The sequence below is a fragment of the Xenopus tropicalis genome, chromosome 1 (genome assembly GCF_000004195.4).
Source record: "Xenopus tropicalis strain Nigerian chromosome 1, UCB_Xtro_10.0, whole genome shotgun sequence".
Taxonomy (NCBI): domain Eukaryota; kingdom Metazoa; phylum Chordata; class Amphibia; order Anura; family Pipidae; genus Xenopus; species Xenopus tropicalis.
The window spans coordinates 102,565,343-102,586,236 of record NC_030677.2 but is presented as its reverse complement, the minus strand read 5'-3'; the positions used below and the strand labels follow the sequence as shown (position 1 = coordinate 102,586,236).

Below are 20,894 nucleotides of genomic sequence, written 5' to 3'. Positions count from 1 at the left end.
CAGCCAGATATACCAAATAGCTTTAGTCTAGTAAAAAGGGTATATTACGTGAAAATTTTAAGTTGTTAAAACTAATTTACTTGTTATTTTTTTTTTCAACAGGGTTTCTTGCAGACATTGAGTTAAGGCTGTCTTAAATATAGAGATGCTAGTTACAGTCAGCAGATTACTAAATATAGACCACTCTTCAGTCAAAAGGAACTCTGAAAGGAGTGCATTTAACCATTTATCAAATGTTCAACATCATGCCTATATGTACTTCTTATTATAATATCACAGCTCCCAAAATGTAAAGATTAGTAGAGCAGGGCAATACAGAATACTCTTACCTTTAGGCTGCAGATCCACAGTGCAAGGTTCACACCCTTTGAGACTGTCAAAGAAGCTAAATGCACAGGGACAGGTGCAGGACTGTGGGATAGTGAAATGATGACCAATCAAGAGGAAACACGACCCATGTGGATGTAATGTTCATGTCCTGGTATAGCTATCACAATGCGCCTGAGGAAAGATGAGAAAAATATTCTTTATAAATCAGAACTAATCAAAAACACAGAAAATGTGACTTTTTAATAAACATGGCAGATTCATAAATATCATTATAGTAAAAGTAGCACAGCATAAATACATTATTGCTATCATGCTGGTGCTTTTGTCAACACTCCTAGCATTCCTTTTTTCCATTATTTGCTATAGCTTTTCTAATTAACATCATTGTAATGATAAAATAACATTGAATCCAATAGGCAACATGATCAGCAATAGGTGTTTTAAATGATTGAAAGGCAGCAGATTCCTCCTATTCCAAACACATGTAATAATCTATGCTAGAGAAGCACTTTAATGAAGCAAAATACCACAGCAAGTACACAGAATTAAAGGCCTATAAGCAGAAAATACTGCCCTATTATACAATAGGTAAACACTTAAGAGGAGGGCCAGCACATCCTACATATGTACTCTATACAGGGAAACAATTCTCTGAACATTCTTGTGTATTGCTGTGAATTAAATGCATATTCGGTTGAGTGGGTTCTTTTTGTATGAGTATTGTACCTGAATATCTACTCAAATTGTTTCAAATATCCCCAAATAAATTAAAATGCTAATATGTTTAAATTGTATCATCTGGGAAGTTCATGAACAGGGCCGGGCCAAGGTACCTTGGCACCCTAGGCAAGGGCTTCAATCAGCGCCGCGCCGCCCCACTTTACATTTTAGATAATACAATTGGTAGCAATACAATGAATATTGCCCCCATCTGTACTTGTGCCAGCACCTAACATATTGCCCCCATCTGTACCTGTAACAGCAGCACCCAGCATATTGCCCCCATCTGTACCTGTGCCAGCAGCAGCCAAACCCTCATATTGCCCACTTTGCTCCAATCTGTATATGCAAGCAGGCAGAATCCAAATTGCGCCCAATTTGACCCCAATCATATGTACCTGTGCCAGCAGCAGCTATCAAGAATTGTTGCTAAGAATTGTTTAAATGTCAGCGAACTCCCAGCCAGCAGTCCTGCTCACTCAGGCCTCGCCGGTTTTCCCCACGCCACACAGCTTACACACACCGCTGCACCCCAGCGCCTTCTGTCCCTCTGGCTGCCGTAGTTTGAATTACAAGCGCCACTGCCCAATACTCATGCGCAAGGTGTACGGAGGTAAGGGCCGGTAAAGAGAAGGGTGGGGAGGTGCGCTCCTGGGTCAGAGGGGGGTTGGGGTGGCGGTTCTATTAAAGCCAAAGTAAACTAATAAAATACTACAACAAAAAAAAAAATTCTTTCCCCTTTAATGTGCGCCCCCCAATGAATGTGCCCTAGGCAGGTTCCTACCCCTAGTTCCGGCCCTGTTCATGAATGCTGATCACATTGACGGTACCGCTGGGAAGAGGACCACATCAGCGCTCTTATGCACTCCTTGCCCACGCCACTGCATCTTTATCCAAGATACAAAGCCAGCTGAACCAAAAATGTCCTATCCCAGCATTGGCAAAACATTTTCTGTAAACTGTGGAAAAGTAGCAAGAGCTGAAAATAAAGTAACTAATTATTTGTATACATTTCTCTGCTTGCTCTGTCTGTGCTGCAGTTGTTGTAGTGCATTGCTGTTGTAGGGGCATACTTAAAACACTGATGTGCCCCATGACATCAGCAATGTTTTGATGAGGTGCTCAGTGCAGAGACCAACAACCCCTGGGGCGCAAGTGCTCTGTTAGTAACATACATTTGGACACAGTAAGCTAGGTTGAAAAAAAAAAAAAGACACACATCCAGCATGGTTTTATGCGTAACAGATCTTGCCAGACTAATTTAGTTGCCTTTTATGAGGAGGTGAGCAGGAACCTTGATGCTGGAATGGCAGTTGATGTCATCTACTTAGATTTTGCTAAAGCGTTTGATACAGTACCGCACAGAAGGTTAATGATCAAATTGAGGAATATTGGCCTAGAACATAATATTTGTAATTGGATAGAAAACTGGCTGAAGGATAGAGTACAAAGAGTGGTGGTAAATGGAACATTTTCTAATTGGGCCAGTGTGGTTAGTGGAGTACTGCAGGGGTCAGTCCTTGGTCCTTTGCTTTTTAACTTGTTTATTAATGACCTGGAGGTGGGCATAGAGAGTACTGTTTCTATTTTTGCTGATGACACTAAATTGTGCAAAACTATAAGTTCCATGCAGGATGCTGCCGCTTTGCAGAGCGATTTGACAAAATTGGAAAACTGGGCAGCAAACTGGAAAATGAGGTTCAATGTTGACAAGTGCAAAGTTATGCACTTTGGTAGGAATAATATAAACGCAAACTATCTACTGAATGGTAGTGTGTTGGGGGCATCCTTAATGGAGAAGGATCTAGGGGTTTTTGTAGATCACAAGTTGTCTAATTCCAGGCAGTGTCATTCTGTGGCTACTACAGCAAATAAAGTGCTGTCTTGTATAAAAAAGGGCATTGACTCAAGGGATGAGAACATATTTTTGCCGCTTTATAGGTCCCTGGTAAGGCCTCACCTTGAGTATGCAGTGCAGTTTTGGGCTCCAGTCCTTAAGAAGGATATTAATGAGCTGGAGAGAGTGCAGAGACGTGCAACTAAACTGGTAAAGGGGATGGAAGATTTAAGCTATGAGGTTAGACTGTCGAGGTTGGGGTTGTTTTCTCTGGAAAAGAGGCGCTTGCGAGGGGACATGATTACTCTGTACAAGTACATTAGAGGGGATTATAGGCAGTTGGGGGATGTTCTTTTTTCCCATAAAAACAATCAGCGCACCAGAGGTCACCCCTATAGATTAGAGGAACAGAGCTTCCATTTGAAGCAGCGTAGGTGGTTTTTCACGGTGAGGGCAGTGAGGCTGTGGAATGCCCTTCCTAGTGATGTGGTAATGGCAGACTCTGTTAATGCCTTTAAGAGGGGCCTGGATGAGTTTTTGAACAAGCAGAATATCCAAGGCTATTGTGATACTAATATCTACAGTTAGTATTACTGGTTGTATATATATAGTTTATGTATGTGAGTGTATAGATTGGTTAGTATAGGTTGTGTGCTGGGTTTACTCGGATGGGTTGAACTTGATGGACAATGGTCTTTTTTCAACCCTATGTAACTATGTAACTATGTAACTATCAAGTTCAACCATATGAAACCTGCCTAACTGCAAGATGATCCAGGGAGCACTTAGGGCTGCTCTCTTGTGTCCCTTAAAGAGATACTGACACCAGAAATGAAACCATTTCTACATCTGTCATAACATTGTCTTTGCATGCTATTTATAATTTTGCCAAAAAAGTATTTGTCCAAGCTTTTACATTCCCTATCTGATCCCCCATGTTCCTCTATGAGGGGGTGGCCATATTTGTCCATCAGGAGGCCGTTAGCATTAGAAGCTATAACTGACAGGCTGAGAAGGGACAGTCAGGCTGGCAAAACAGTCAGGTTTTGAGATTTCAAGTAACAATTACTTACAAAAGCAGCCCTATCAGTAAAAAATGATCAACACGACCTATAGGCAACTTTTTATGTAGATTTATATTTTAAAAAGTTGTTTTTTCGTGTCAGTATCACTTTAACTCTAATGCACTTGGGCCCCGGGGTAGTAAATGACCCCATGTGCCTATGACAGAGGCTAGTGCTGTCAGACAATAATTACTTGGAAATTCCAGTCTCAGTAAACAGCTGTGCCCTATATGAAGTTTCTTTTTCTGTGTTTATCTCCTGATAGAATCAGAATATGAACTCAGATACAAACTTCTTTGCATAGTTAATTACTAATATTTCCTTCCTAGAAGACATTTGTCATTGCTCACAAGAAAAGCAATAGCAAGCAGCTTGCAGCTACAACAATAGCATACTTCTTTAGCACTGCCTAGTCATACTGCCAAATCTTCATTGCAAAATCTACCCCGAGCTATGCAAAGGTATATATGAAGCCCAAGGCCAGCCATTTATGTACATGAAACATGTCCTCAGATGCCCACTTCTCCAAGGCACTTCTCATTTGCAGTATACTTCAGCACCCAGCCCAAATCCTCTTTCTTGATCAAGAAAAAGCTAGAAGGAACTGGTTTACAACCTGACTTTGTTTTCCTTTTGGCAACTAAGCTTAAATCCTTTGAGTGGCACAAAATAATGCAGAAAATCCAGATAGAGCTGGCTTTTAACCTAACAGTTTTTCCGTGATTAAATTAATTAAAATAAAACTGCAGACTCCAGTTTGGCAGTTGATATTCATGAAAAACATTACTGTGACATGGGAAGCTCAAGTTTGTTGCCTTGTTACTCTTTTATAGAGGATTTTATTTTATATTAAGAAATATATGACTTCCAACGATACAGCATTTATAATATCATTTTACTAACATTTACGACCCCCTTGAAAAGTTTTTTTTTTAATCATGGGAAACAGGGATTAAGACCTATAAATAATTTTGGCATGGAGCAAACGTACTTGCTAGTTTTTAAAAGCAGGTTATTAGAACTGGTTATCATTGCTCAGTTGACAACTATTTATGATCTTTGACCAAAGTTACATGCAAAAGTATATTTTTAATAGTTATGGGATCCTTTATCCAGAAACCCAGTACAAATCTAATTAGTGAGGCCATCTCCCATAAAGTCCATTTTAATAATTTGATTTTTTTTTTTTAATTATTTTGGTTTCTCTGTAATAATAAAGCATTTCCTTATACTTGATTCTTAAACTGCATAAATCTATACTGGTGTTAAACAGTTCTCTTGGGCTAATTTTTAAATGTTTTGCAGACTTAGGGTATGGTGATCCAAAACCCCAGGGGTTCAACACAAAACAGATAAAATCCAATACATTAACTTTTTTCAAAATATAACATTGAAAATTTGCGTACTTTCACAAAATGCATCCAAATTTTTAGAGTTTTAATATTGTAGGTATGTCAAATGTTAATGCTCCTTGTGTAAAGTAACTTGTAAACACAAAACTGGCTAATGGTCCTATTTTGACAAATAAATGCCAGCATCAGTGGTGTGATGGCTACATTTTATTAATGTTATGTTTTTACATTTTGTCAATATACTAACAAAGTTAACATTCCAGGTAGATCAGGTTTGTCTAAACTGTAGCCCTGCATCTGTAGCCAAACTACCTTTGTAGGGTCTGTCCCAATTAGAGTTTACCAACAGTTAGGCCAAAGGTAACTATTGAAAATCATATCAGCTGTAATCTGTTAGTTTGTTACTAAAAGGTATCATTTATTGGGCCTGTTAGGGCTGTGGCACACGGGTAAATTCTTCTCAAGGCAACTTCCGCGATTTTGGGGAAATCGCAGCCCTGCATATGCCATCCCACCGGCGATTTACATTAGTCGCCCACGACAAGGGAGATTTGTTGCGGGCGACTAGTCTCCCCGTCTGCCACAGCCCTTAAAGTGACTCTGACATCTACACTTCTTGAAGTATCACACAATCCTGATATAATGCGATCATGTCAGTAAAATGATTATGTGCTATAAATCATTTTAAAGAACATTTGGTTGGCTCAAGCTGGCAATACACAGGCAGATATAATCTGCCTATTCAGCCCTTCAGTCAGCAGCTATCTGCTTGTGTATGGGGACCTCTGACTGGTCTAACTGACCATTATCTGGCTGAAAATCAGGCAGATGTTGATTGGGCAAGATTAATTTTTCCATCAGATTGAGGACTCCATCAGCTCACTGTTGTGGTGTTCGCCCTGATGGCCTGCATATCCAGCATTGTCATATCCACCTGATATTGACCAGCGCAATGAGGGCATATGGGGGAAAGATCCGCTTGTTTGACTACCCTGCCAAATGAGTGGATCTTTATGTGTAGTAGTGTCTTGGAATGGGGCCAAAATGAAAATACTGCATGCAAAAAGTTTTTTATAGAACAAAGCAGAACGTAGCAATAAACAGAGTTTGAAGGGAAAACGCGAGTTGCAAATTATGGTTCAGATTAAGTATACAATACAAGAAGTATACAATTAAGCAATGATTTTTGCACAGTGAGAATGGTAGTCATAAACCCAGTGAAATGAACCTGTGCAATGATGAGCGAAAACAAGCAACCACTGAGCTGAAAAATACAATAAAACCATCAAATTTAAATTGAAAAGTAATTACCACACCAGACACTTCCTTCCCTTTTTGATGAGAGGTTAAGCAGAAGTGCGATGATTTATTTTCCAACACGTTTTGTTTTTAACAGTGCCATCACACCTGCTCTCTCCCATAACCCCATCTTTGAACTGATGTTATATGGTTCTTTCTTATTAGATTTTAAAAACATTCACTTCAAGGATGTTTGTCTTTTTTCAGTTTAAAGGGATTCTGTCATGATATTTATGGTGTTCTTTTTATTTCTAAAGGTGGCCATACATGCTACAATTACAAACATTCCCACGATCAATGGTCATAGGAAACAATGTTCCCCCACTTGACTAAAGTTAAAAGCTTAATTGTCAGATATGCAGGAAAAAACAAAAGTAATTCTTTACCAGTATCTGATAATTCAGCATTAATGTTACAATGTTCGGGCACCTTTAAAGGCGTCCAAACAAATTTTTCATTCCTGCCTGATCGACAAGAGGACCGATATCAGTCACCTCGACTCTCACATACACGCACTGATTATTGATTATTAAGAAATGAAGTTATTGGTGTGTGTATGGCCACCTAAAATTACACAGTTTACATAGCAAATAATTCACTCTACCATTTAAAATTTTCATCTTGAACCAACAAATGTATTTTTTGTAGTTGTAATATTGGTGTGTAGGCAGCCATCTTAGTGCATTGTGCCTGATTCTACACTTTTAGAAGGAGCCAGTGCTACACATTAGAGCTGCTTTCAGGTAGCCTATTGTTTTTCCTACTCAATGTAACAGGAGGAATCATGAGTCAGATTTTTTTACTATTGAGTGCTATTCTGATATCTACTACTTTTAGCAATACAGGTGTCAGGGAGCTGTTATATTGCAATCTTCCAATTATTCTGCTGATTGGCTGTTGAAGGGAGAAATGAACCCTGGGAAATGAAGAATATGGCTAGCCCCCTGTGAAATTTCAAAATTAAATATACAAGTATCTATTTGCTCTTCTAAAAAATGGATTCCAATGCAGGATTCTGACGGAGAAGCTCTATTAACTGATGCATTTTGAAAAAGTACATATATTCCCGTGACAGTATTTCTTTAAACTACTATGCACCTAAGTTTATAAGATAAGTGTAAAGGTACCTGGGGGGCACCGGGTGGACGCCCGTCGACACCCCCTGTGTGCGCTGATCCATATGGGCGCGAGTGCCTCATTTATACGGACACGCCACATGACATCATTGTGCATGGCACGAAATTCAAATATTTAAAAGTGCCTGTGCATAATTTTGCCTCCCAACTTTGGTTCTTCTCCCTGGTTCTTGGGTGTGTTATTTCTGATTGATTCTTCGTGTTTTGACCCTTGCCTGTGATACCATGTGTGACAATAAGTCAATATAAAGTCTATTGTTAGGTGTTACATTCTGTTTAAAAGAGGAGTTAATTTTCTATATTAAGTAAGAGTGCATCAATGTGTTTATATACATTTCATATGTATTTGAACTTCCACACTGCTTGCTCTGCAAAGGCAAACTGAAATATCATTAACAGACTTAAAAGAAATTTAAGCTAATGGCTACATTACCATAATAAGCTGTAGAATGCTTGCTTGGCTTTACCAACAAAAGCATAATTGAAAACATGGTTCTGTATAGTAAAGTCGGTGTCCTGGGCTGTTCCATTTCCCTTAACAATGCTCTCAATTTACTTGAGCCCTCTGGCTACACAAAATGTGACTTCTCCAAACTGAAGATTTCTTTATGAAAATGAATATAATTAAATAAATGTGCACTAAGACATCAGGACAATAACTACATCTGAATGAATGCTAGACACATCCATTCCCTCTACGCATTATTGGCAAGAGAAGAAAGTAAAACCCATATTGGAGTGACTAATTTAACTGGTACAAGCGGAATTTTACCCAGGATATGGTCATTATAGGGGTCCCCAAGCTTTTTATCCGTGAGTCACATTCAAATGTCGAAAAAAATTGGAGAGCAATAACAAGCATGCAAAAAGTACCAGGGCTGCCAAATACGGGCTGTGATTGGCTTTTCGTAGCCCCAATGTAGCCTGGCAGCCTACAGAAGGCTGTTTGCTAGTAAACTTTTTTTTGCAACTAAAGCTTGCCTTCAAGTCAGGATTTCAAAAATATGCACCACTGAGGCCACTGGGAACAACATCCAAGAGGTTGGAGAGCAACATGTTGCTTACGAACCACTGGTTAGGGATCACTGGTCTATAAAGTCCAATCGGTACCATCCTAAACTGGTTGCATACTGCTGCTCTGTTTGACCTTGTATCCCCTTTTTCGTTCTTGTACTGCTAAAAATGTTTCCAAGGAAAATACCCTGGATGTAAGCATCCATAACACTGATTATGCTAGCAGAGAAATACACTTAGGGGCAGATTCATCAAAGTACAAGTTTCAATCCCGGTTAGACACAAAAATGTCCCGAAAATGCTTGCGAAAAAAATCATATTAGTCATGATAATATCGTATTGGTGATCCAAAAGTCACTAAATTTTTGTATCCAAACGATCGTAAACGGCGGGAAAACCTTTCTGACTTTGATCCTTCTGTGCCTATTTTTGGAAGCCTCCCATAGGACTCAATGGCACTCTGCAGCTCCAACCTGGCCATAGGAAAGTTACGATAACGAAGCTTGAATGAATATGAAACTTTCGTACTCCTTGCAACAAATACTATTTTGTTGCATAAAATTTGTCGCAAAGTACAAAAACTTAGAAAAAATACAATTTTTTTGTACTCTGAAACAATCGTACTAAATGTGCTTAGACTGTTTGCTTTACCGGACAGGGATTTCTTACTGTGTCTGGCACTTAATCTGTGTATATTTATACTTACATTTACATATTACTATACTATATTTACAATATTTTAAATTTCTAGAGTGTGGCCCTAGGGTCAAATCCCAAACCGAATCCAGGATACAGTGCATCCCTAGTAGTAATGATATAGGTCTTTACATTTGTCACAGGAGCTTACTATCTTGGATTCTGTTAGAAGTGTCTGGGACAGTGCTGATGCTCAGTGTGCTCCAAGCAGCTGTTGAGAAGCAAAGCTTAGGGGGTCACTGCAAATTATCAATCAGATGCTATAGGTCTAATTAAATTATGATGCTAATTGCACTGGTTTTAGAGCTGCCATATAATCTGAATGAATTACTAATCAGCTTTATATTGTTACATTTATATTATGTATACACAGTAAATTGTGAGTCGCCCCCTAAGCTCAGTAACTGACAACAGCACAGAGCATGTTCAGTGAATCAGCAGAAAAGAAGATGGAGAGCTACTGGGGGAATCTTTCAGGACACAGATCTTCTCTGCTTGAGGGCTGTGGTTGCCTTAACTGGTACAGAAGCCCAAAACATAGTATACAACATTTCTTTAGTTAAGCATTAGTTCTCCTTTAATGGGAAAAACTTACTGTTTATCCTACAAAAAATCTTTTAAAGTCTATGGGAAAAACTGGAACTGAATTAGGATAAAAGTGTTATCTCCCCAAACTGAATCTAACCCATATGTTTTCCACATGATATGCCATAAAGTAATGTTTTCTCGTGGAACTGAACCTTTTGCCCAAATGAAATCCAACTTCTTGTTGATCCAGAGGAAGTTGAAAACACCCTGTCTGAAGCCTCAAAAGAGGAAATAACAGCAAGTGAACCAGCACCTAAGACAACTTGAAGTCATTTCAGTAACTTTGTTAGCAAGTGAAAAAAAATACAGTCATTCAACCCCTGCTTTAAACTAAACTATTCTGGTCATTATGTAATGAGCCATGTTTGGAAATCTTGGCAAGTTGTGATGCGGCTCCAAGTGCACTCTGGGGTAACAAGAAAACATTGCTTGTAACCTAGTGACTGCTTAAAATATGGAACAGTGGATTTTCCTTTTAGAACAAGTAATCTTCTTAGTCTTGTAAATAAAGTCGTTAAAGGAATATATACCATTTAGTCTAAACATTACTTTATTTTTGCTATATTTTCAATAGATGAATCTCCAGAAAGCCAATATGGAGAACACATTCTGTGAGAAATAACAGGGCTATAGACAAGTACACCTCAAAGATTCTTATCAAGTGGCTTTGCAATAATACAACCATTAAGCCATCAAGCAAGTTCACTTTTATAAATGTATTAAATGACACAGTAAGCAATCTCTCTACATATCATTCTGTATATTATGACATTAATAAGGCTTTGTACAAAACAAGATTTCAAAACCTACTATTCACTTCAATTTAAGTGTGAGAAAGATGTTTGAAACAATGTACAGAGGATGCAAAGCAAAGTCTTTCAGGAACAGCTAAACCTAATGGATATAAAGATACTTTGCACTTTAACTGCGAATCACAACATGCGCATCCATTACTGAGATACTACCAAAGCACTGGAAATGAGTTAACCCTTCAACTACATAGGAATGAATAACTAAGGTAGAACAATTTAAATGAATAGAAGTGATCCAATCTTTGTAGGCACTGCTGACATCTGAATCTGGGTTTAAGAAACAGAAGCTTGTGTAGTTTTAGATCAGTAAATTTTCAAATATTAGCTGAATAACCAGAGGAATTTAGCCAGGGACTTTAAACCTATTTAATAATCACAGTAGTTCTGAAAATGTTACCACATACACACATTTATATTATCTAAGACTCTTCGTGACCAAGTAGTTTACTCCCAACAATTTATTCAATACAGTACCAGTATTTTACAACTGGAGGGCAAGATGTAAATCCTCAAAGGCATGGGGGTGTTCAGTTAGTCTGATTAGAGGAGAATGTCTATTTGCTCTATACCAGGGATCCCCAGGCCCAGATTTGTGGAGAGGCCACAAAGGCCCGGTCCTAGGGCGGCAGAAGTTTAGGGGCGGCATGCCGCCCCGCCGCAATGGAATTTTAACATTTTGCTCCTATACAGAGCAATGGGGACCTCTCCCCACTGCTCCGTATGGGAGTTGAAGTGTATACGCACTTGCGCTCGCTGCCGCGCGGGGGGAGGGGTTCGTGCATGCGCCCCCTTGGTGGTGGTTGGTGATTCACGCATGCGCACAGAGGGAGGTGGCCTCGGGGCGCCCGGATCACAAATCTGGCGCTGGGGATCCCCACCCTTTCTTACTCATAAGCCACAGTCAAATGTAAAAAGACTTGGAGAGCAACACAAGCATCATAAAAGCTTATGGAGGTACCAAATAAGGGCTAAGATTGGCTATTAGGCAGCCTCTATGCATACTATCAGCTTACAGGTGGCTTTATTTGGTAGTAAATCTTGTTTTTATTCAAGTCAGGAATTCAAAAATAACTACTTGGTTTAGGGGCACTGAGAGCAACATCCAAGGGGTTGGGGAGCAACCTATTACTCATGAGCCACTGGTTGGGGAACACTGCTCTATGCATTTTTCCTAAAATCCCAGCCTGTGGGTTATTGTGATTGAGGTTTGTGGTGAAAAGTTATTTGTTAGTCTAGATATTCCCAATACTACGACTGAAGACCATAACAACCATGATTTCATATACCTCTAATCTTTTTGTGAGCTATGTGGGAACAACAATCAAATGCTACCACTTAAAAAGTAGCCTGAACTGAATAAAGTCTAAAAGACACTGACCTAACAGTAGTCATTTCCTCCGATCTCTGCAACACGTGACCAGGTTACTATAACAACAGTGACATCAGGGCTTCTACCAGAAAGAATCTTCTAGGTATCCGTAGTTCCTCCACCCACCTTTCGTTTACACCGTAAACGCCTAATTATGTTTGCATTTTCATTAGAACTAACTGAGCTCACCGTTTCTCTATGTGAAATTGATGTTAATGATCAAAGACTTAATGGCGAATCACGGTGTTTTAAATTTATTAGGCCGAGACGCACGGTCCCATGAGGTAGCACGTGACGTCGTAAACTTCCCCGTTCGTGAACGTGCTGTTGCTAGGTGAAGAAAGTGGGCGGAGCCAGCGCGATCACGCAGCCGTCCCTCATCTTAGTTGTCGGGCGCACGCCGAGTTCTGGCCCAATCATTATCTGTAGCCCTGTGATTGGCGCAGTGAGGTGACAGCAGCTGGGCGTGTCCACAGCACCAGTTACATAAGGTCGTCGTCTGAGGCGGCCTTTCGCCATTTTGAGATAGTCCGACGGACGCGGCAGAAAGCGGGGGATTTTCTGGTTCCGAGACCAGAGAGGCCGGATGGTGAAATCCTCCCTCCAGCGGATACTCAATAGCCATTGCTTTGCCAGAGAAAAAGAAGGAAATAAAAGAAACTGCGCCATGCCTCTTCTGAGTATACCCAGTAGTAGTGAAAGGTAGGCGGCCGTCGTCGTCATGTTAATAATTTACCTCTTGCGCATGTCTCCCCGGATGATTTTTTTTTACTGTTATTCTTTAGTAGCTCCATTTGACCTGTCACACGTAACACAATCGCCTTTTTATTATGCGACATTTGTAGTGCGACTTACCTTGTCCTATCATGTGACTGATTTAGGGCTAAATTGTAGTTCCCTAGCGCCTCCCTGTCTGTCTTCAGGCTAGTGCTATGTCTAGTGAGTCAGTATGGGGAAGTGTCTTTGGGAGCTGGGAATAACCAGCTTGAGGGCCTAGCCTGACACAGCAGCCATACTCTGTACATTAAATTGTTTGAAAAAAATTTCATTCCAAATTCTCAAGTCTCTGGCTAGAAATCGTTCTTTTTAGTGCTTGTACTGTACATGGCTATTCATTGTTTTCTAATTCTGTTGTCTCCCTGGCCCTTACATATGCTTTTAGTCCAAGGGGGAGGAGACAACTAGAGGTAAACAAGGGAGGAGGGTACCCCACCTCTGGCCTTTCTTATTGCATCTGCCACAATTGATGCATTTATAAAGTGCTAACATAGTCTATGGTGCAATGTAATGGGTGTATACAAATACTACTAACTGATAGAAGATGGCCCTCATTAAGGTTCTATAAGTAAACTGCTTGCAAGAGTTTGTATTCTGTAGGTGTATAGGACCCAATAAATCTAGCTTGACTCTTTTTACCATTTAATTACAAAAAACTGATAGTGTGCTATGTAAGTCTCACAGCCCTACTGGAGTGAATTTGCAGTCACAGTACATTATAGATGAGAGAGAGAGAGAGAGAGAGAGAATGAATGAGGTTGGTGATGCAACAGCAGATAATCATTACTATTGGCTGCCATTAATAGTAATAGCAGTAGCTCTGCAGATACAGGTCTATTTAAGTCAAAAATCACTATTGCCAGATTTAGAGCATAGTGTCTGTGCTTGTCGTGGCTGGCATTAGTCAGTGTTACTGCATGGATGGTTTCATGCCTTATGTGCCAATCATTTAAAACCAGAACCAGACAGTTTTTACCAATGTAGGATAAGTGTATTTAAATATAAAATTTTGAGTATGGTTATAAGATTTATTGTCTGGAATTCATAGGCTTTTCTGTAATTTGGATCTCCATTTTTGAAGTCTGCTTAAAACCATTTAAGCATGAAACCCAAAAGGATTGTTTTGCCAACAACATGGACTCGTGCAGATTTGTTACCATCTAGTACAAAGTGCTTTTTTATTAAAGGAAACATAATTGCTTTAAATGTACTCTATGGGGGGTGGGCTTTCTGGATAACCGTTCTTGATAAGGGATCCTGTAATTTTAAATAGACTGCATGCCCATGTTCAGGTGTTTTTTTTTTTTTTTTTTTTTTTTACTCCTGATTAGAGTATAGACTGTGTGCTATAGTCTATAGGTCTTCACTTTTTTAATTTTGGATGATTGGTGCTGTCTAAAAAAGGTTGAACCATTTGAGGGTTCAGCCTCCTTTGGTTCTTAGCTTTTTCCACCCAACTATGAAATATTCAAAGGCATTCTACTTCAATCTTTCCCTAGCTGGTCGTCAGAGCCACCCACCACACTGTATCCTGCTTGAGGAGCAAGAGGTTTTGAACCTTTGGTTACAGATTAACTCCTAGATCCTGCTTGTCTGTAAATTTGCAACCTTTATACAGCTATAGGCCAGTGAATTTAAAACTACACTAGTTTGCCTCTTGACTTATGGAATGAATGTAAAGCTTTACTAGTTTGGCTTTTGTTGACTTTTGGGATGAAGCGGTTATAAACATCACATGCTTTACTAGTTTGTTCAGTGCTTAAAGATTTGGCTTTGTGATTGTTATAACCTCTGGGTGTCCTTAAACATTTTTTGACTGTAAGCAATTATAGATGTCATTTTATAGCCTGTGTCCTTTGGTGCTAACTATCTAAAATGTTTGTACGGCTGACTGATATGGAATATTAAATCCCTAATCATTATTCAGTAGGATTCTGGCTAGAAAACCCATGTGCCAAGGAGCGTTTTATTCTTCTGAGGTTGTGATGTAACATGGTCAGCTCCAGGCCTTCAGCCTTTTGAAGGCCTTTAATTCCTCACAAGCTGGCCAATTAAGATACCTCTCCATTTATTAAATTGCTGCATGGCAAACACTTAACATGCGACAATCTTGGGTAATCATGAGAAAGCCTTCTTATGCATTTCCTTATTAGCTGGGATTTTTATGTGTACAGTAACGTATTGTATGGCAAGGTATATTCTGGGGATAGGTCTCCCACATAAGCAGCAATTTCCTGTAGGTGATGAATTGCTACATGCCATTGCCCTTAGGTCACATGGTTTAGGCTAGAATGACTGCATGTTTTGAGCTATCTGTTGCAGTTTGGCATGCTTCACAGGCAGATGCTTTTTGGCTTCGTTGCTATAGGTTCTTTGTATTTGTTGTATTTGGTTGTTTGTATTTGTTATTTTAGATTGCTTTATTTTACGTTTTTTGTCAGATTTCTAATCATTGTTTTGTCTCTCAACCATTATGAGCTTGCCTTTTATTCGAACACACTGACAATCTACATGATGCTTTGTCTGTGCATTCGAATGAATGCAATAATTTTACAAATATTGAAATTGGCATTCTTCCCTTGAATTTCAGCATGTCTACAAAATGGAGGCTTTATTCTCTGCATATGTATTAACCCATCTGCAAATGGCTGCTGTTCACAGGACTAACAAATCCCTTGTGGGCATCTGCTTGCTACATCTGCTGAGATGACGCAAGCAGAAAATGAGCTGCAGGGTGAGATATGGTGCATAGGGAGGAGCAAAGCTTTTGAACAGAAGTAGTGCTTGAGATTTAATCAGTGTTTAATAAGATTTGAGGTTTGCCTCCAAATAGGTTTATTACACTTTAGACTCAATCCCAGATATGTACTGCTTTAATGTCCTTTTTCTCTTATGTATATTCCACCAATTTGGCTGTGAAGGGGTTATAGATCTTGCGTAGCAAACATATGACTTTAGACTCGTGTAGCTAAACCAGTCTTGTGCTTCATAGTATCTCATTGCATTTTTTAATTGCATTTTTACAGAGGTTATTGATATCTGAAATATGGTATAGGGGTGTATTGTCAAACAGTTTTATGCAGTGTTATAATTATATAAATTTACATTGCATTAGTTAACTTTTTTTTCTTCCTTAGTTCCAGAGTTTCTTTCAATTGCTGTAGTAACCTGGGTCCCGGGCCTCGGTGGTGTTCCTGATGTCCCTCACCCACCCCTGAAGATCCCAGGTGGGCGAGGGAATAGTCAGAGGGATCACAATCTTTCAGCTAATTTATTTTATTCTGTAAGTATTGTACTATTTGCAAGTTACTGTTTCACTGTGGTGTCATGACTTATTACAGTACCAGTTAAAATCTTTAGGAAGCACTGCTTAATGCAGAATGCCATGTGGAACAACTAACAATTTAAACACCTGCCACCAGTTGCTGCAGTCTATGGGAAATGTAGTGCCTACAGCACATGTGGTGACCAGTTGCCTGTTCTAGAATCATGCTAAAAGTAAATGATTTCTGGTATCACTGAACTGTTGACCCTTTGCTTGCCAAGATGTTTAAGCTTACTGTCCTTTGTTGCTAGATAACACATGCTGTAGCATAGGTCAAAGCACAGCAGTGATGTAATATTGATTCTGCTGGTAGCATGGCCCTTGACATCCAACAGCTTAGATGTCATAATGTACAATGAATATTCCCCCCCTTTTTAACATTATTTTAATAGGGTGGCTTTGAATGTTTCCTGACCTTTTAATATATAGATTTTGCCACTTTGACTAAACAGGGCAAACTCTGAAATTTAGTGGCTATAGTCTACATTCTAACTTGTAGAAGAAAAATACATCAATTTTAGATTTTTGCTTAAGTTTAGCACACACCCTCTTCAATGAGTAACATTTGACCTCTATAATAGATAGTATACTGCAGTTAGTTTATGATGATTCTGTCACTGAGCAGTTGATCTGCATTTTGAAGTAATTTTATGGTGTCATTGCCCTCTTTTGAGCTACCCGTTTTAAATGGGATTAAGTTGTGCACAATTATGACAGTGAGAGTTGCCTACCCTGGTATGTTAAATTTATGCACTAAGGGCAAAGACAGGCATGCTTTGTTGGCTGCAGGAGTGCCCCTGTATGCAACAGTCCAAGAAAATCTTTCCATCAACAAGAACATAGATCCCTGCAAGCAAGACACTTTACATCTGGCTTTTATGACAGGAAAATTCTGCCTTCTGCTTTAAGAGGATCAGGCCAGGTTGCTTTATGTAAAGTGTTTTATGTGTGCCAATCTGCAATTTTCTTGATAAAAAGGTAAAGGTCCACCCTTGGCTGCAGTCAGTTTGGCATTGCAAATTGTATTAATGTGTTCATGCAGGTTATGTAACTTTATTTTTTTACTATTTGCAAAAATTCTAGAGGTCTTGTTTTGTTGTTTACAGGATAATAGGCTGAACATAACAGAAGAGCTTACATCCAATAACAGGACCAGAATACTCAATGTCCAATCAAGTCTGACAGACGGCAAACAAGTGAGTTGGAGAGCTGTGCTAAACAATAACAACCTCTATATAGAAATCCCGACTGGCACTCTACCTGATGGCAGCAAAGACAGGTATGTATCTAGCTTTTTATATAGTAGTATTCTAAGACTTGGTAAAGCTGAAGCATTACTGCCTGGTGGAGGATTGGTCATGTACATGTTCTGAACCTGCATTCAACATTAGAAATGCATTACACAACCAAGAAGTTATTTCTGCTGCAGGGGTTGATATAGTCACGAATGCATTAAATCAATTTGGAAACCCTCTTCTTACAATTGTAGTTTGATCCTTTTTCCTGGTTCACATACAAGGGGATGTAGCTGTGTTTCAAGAGGCAAGATGCTAAATTTGCTTTGCCCAGCAGATGAAAATGTACAGGCCAGCTGTGGCTGCACTATGTTCCCCCTCTCCCTTGCATCATTTGATTCACTAGAATATGCTGTAGTGCTAAATGAGCACAATATGCCAGTAACAGTAGTGTTTAGATTAGAATGTGTGTGGGGGGGGGGTAATTCTTTGGCCCATGTGCTACTAATTTATAATCTTTACTCAACTGGCTGTAAATTGGCACTTAAAGGACAAGGAAAGGCAGTCACTTGGGGGTGCCAAAATGTTAGGCACCCCCAAGTGACTTTAATCGCTTACCTTGTACCCCGGGCTGGTGCCCCTGTTATGAGAAAACGGCACCAGCCCAGGGTACCTGCTTCATTTTGTAACAACTAAACGACGGGCCCATGCGCAGTAGAGTGAAAAACTGACTTCTGTTTAAGTTCGGCTTTTCACTACTGCGCGTGCGAGCAAAGCAGGAAGAAGTGCTGCAGCTACCCCGGGCTGGTGCTGTGCTGTTTTCTCCGAACAGGTGCACCAGCCTGGGGTAAAAGGCAAGCTATTAAAGTCACTTGGGGGTGCCTAACATTTTGACACCCCTAAGTGACTTTGCCTTTCCTTCTCCTTTAAATTTCAATATAGCATTTACATTTTACTGTGTAGTTCAGACCTGCAATATGCTTGTTTACTGCTTTGGTCCCTACCTCCTGAAAACTGCTTCTATCCTGATATATATTGCATTTCCTTTTCAAAAATAGAGCATTTTTTTTAATGAAAGATTAGTCCTGTTCAGTCATATGTTAAATACGAAGCTGCATACTTAACTCTTTGCATATACAATTTCTTTCTTTTCTAGCTTTGCAATTCTACTAGAATATGCAGAAGAGCAACTCCAAGTGGGTCATGTCTTTATCTGCTTCCACAAGAACAGGGATGATAGAGGTAATCTTTCTTTTTATAATTTAGTTTTATAATTAAAGCATTTAAAATCCCTACCTGATGATAAAAAATGGGTTTTAACTTGTTGCTAAAGGGAATAATCTCCATTCAGATGGCCTCACTTGTCGTAATACTTGTGGAAATGTTTTTCACTTAATCAGGTTTGTTGTATAAAGCTGTCCAGAGAATTGCATTGCAAGGTTTAATTTCATAATCGGGCATGCTTTGCTGTTTAAATGTGGAAGAAAACAATTCTTTTAAAACCCCATAATGAAATCCTTATTACAGCATAGAATGGTGTTTAAGGTCAGCAAAATTCATATGTAAGCGCTCACTTTAATTTTAAGAGAATTATATATTGCCATACTGTGTAAATAGATGAGAACTGGAAAGTTAGTACTTCACTTTCAAACATTGATCTAGAAAGAGAATCATTCCTATAAATGTGAAAGCCATGTGCCACAGTTCTTCAATTTTGGTGCCATTGCTGTTCAAAGAAACACAGGGGCTCTGTATTGGATTTTACATGGCAAGGCTTTGAGTTGCTATTGCATTTTAATGTAACTTTATTTACTTTGTATCAAAATGTTAATTTTTTTTTTAGCCATGCTTCTCCGAACATTCAGATTCTTGGGCTTTGAGATTGTGATACCTGGACATCCCCTTGTCCCTAAGAGACCAGATGCTTGCTTTATGGCTTACACCTTTGAAAGAGATTCTTCTGATGAAGATTAGACAGCCCTGCAATGTTTGCTTTTTTTTTTTTCTTTGCCCTACCCACATCTAGAGATGGAATGCGAGAAATCTTGTCAATTTAAGCTGTTGATTTATGCCTGTGCCCATTTGGGACTGAGAGAAGAGGCAAGATCTTGAGATTTTCATCCTTTTTTTTCCAGAAGTTTTTTGTCTGCATGTTATGAATAAATGCCACTCCAGATTATTGCTATATGAATGGAGGTTTAATGTGTTTTGTGATAGCAGAGTACTTTTTCTTTAATTCTAAATAAAACATTTATATTTTACTTTCTCTGTTTTAAAGTTAAACATCTTAATGAAATGTGGTGATCCAGTAGTATAAGTAGTCTAAAATCCCTAAAAGCCTAAACAAGGAGTCAAAATCCATCTGACAGAGGGTTTAAAGTAATCACTTCTCATACTTGCCCTTCTATAGATAGAAAGTAAACTGGCAGATTAACACAATTGTTTATCTAATAAAAGGTGCAATGGTTGCTGCTGGTATTGGTAAAGGTTGGTGTCTTATTGGTTGCTATGGAATACCTTGCCATAGTAATCTCTGCCCTTTTATCAGCATGTAGGGGATAGTCTTAAAACAGCCTGCAAACATGACTTACTCTTTGATGTGATCATACTTTGTCAAGCTTTAAGTTTGAAATATAAATTGCTGATCCTGCAGATTTTTAAACATGAGGTAATAAAGACTCTAAAGCTTGCCCAGATCTAGTGACCCATAGCATCTAGTAACCATACATTCTTGTCATACTAGCTGGTTACTTTGGATTTCTAGAAAAGTAGGTGACTTTATACCATGTATTACGTTCTCCCAATTGGTGATACATTAAGTTGCTTGAAGCTAATGCCTAGGGTGCAATTGTGGGGGAGCTAGACACACTCCTATCGTCTGCCTTACTCTAGTTCAGTGATCCCCCAACCAGTGGCTCATAAGCTCCCCAGCCCCTTGGATGTTGCTCTCAGTGCCCCCAACCCAGGGAGTTATTTTTGAATTTCTGACTTGGCGGCAAGTTTTGGTTGAATAAAAACAGATTTACTACCAAATAAAGCCTCCTGTAAGCTGATAGTGTACATAGAGGCTACCTAATAGCCAATCTTATCCCTTTTTTGACACCTCCATGAACTTTTGTGATGCTTGTATTGCTCTCAGGGCTGTGGAGTCGGAGGCAATTTTGGGTACCTGGAGTCGGAGTCGGCAAAAAATAAACAGACTCCTACTAAATTTAAATGGGAATAAAAAAAAGCAAGTTTAAATGTCTGAATTCACAAACAGTCATAATTAATTACTTCTCTGCTATAAGAATAAAGCCCAATGCACGCAGTGCATAAACGAACATGTTGAGTGACCATG

General features: G+C 39.2%; 2 protein-coding genes across 4 annotated transcripts in view; one reads left to right on the top strand and one right to left on the bottom strand.

Moving 5' to 3' along the window:
- The window catches only part of jsrp1 (junctional sarcoplasmic reticulum protein 1), a 28,242-nt gene extending 15,676 nt beyond the window's left edge, over positions 1-12,566 (bottom strand). The window contains exons 1-2 of one of the 2 annotated variants that reach the window (XM_002937929.5): positions 12,227-12,566; positions 330-501 (exon numbers count right to left, since the gene is read on the bottom strand). The gene's annotated coding sequence lies outside the window, so the exon portion shown is untranslated. The remainder of the gene's footprint in view (positions 1-329; positions 502-12,226) is intronic. The other variant, XM_004910991.4, reaches the window with a different exon arrangement.
- Positions 12,567-12,677: 111 nt separating this feature from the next.
- On the top strand, positions 12,678-20,032 carry oaz1 (ornithine decarboxylase antizyme 1). 2 transcript variants are annotated; one of them, NM_203549.2, is given in 5 exon segments: positions 12,678-12,919; positions 16,132-16,277; positions 17,426-17,515; positions 18,711-18,796; positions 19,398-20,032. In NM_203549.2, coding segments are annotated over 4 exon segments (432 nt in total). In that variant the 5' UTR covers positions 12,678-12,803; the 3' UTR covers positions 18,792-18,796; positions 19,398-20,032.
- The last annotated feature ends 862 nt before the right edge of the window (positions 20,033-20,894 follow it).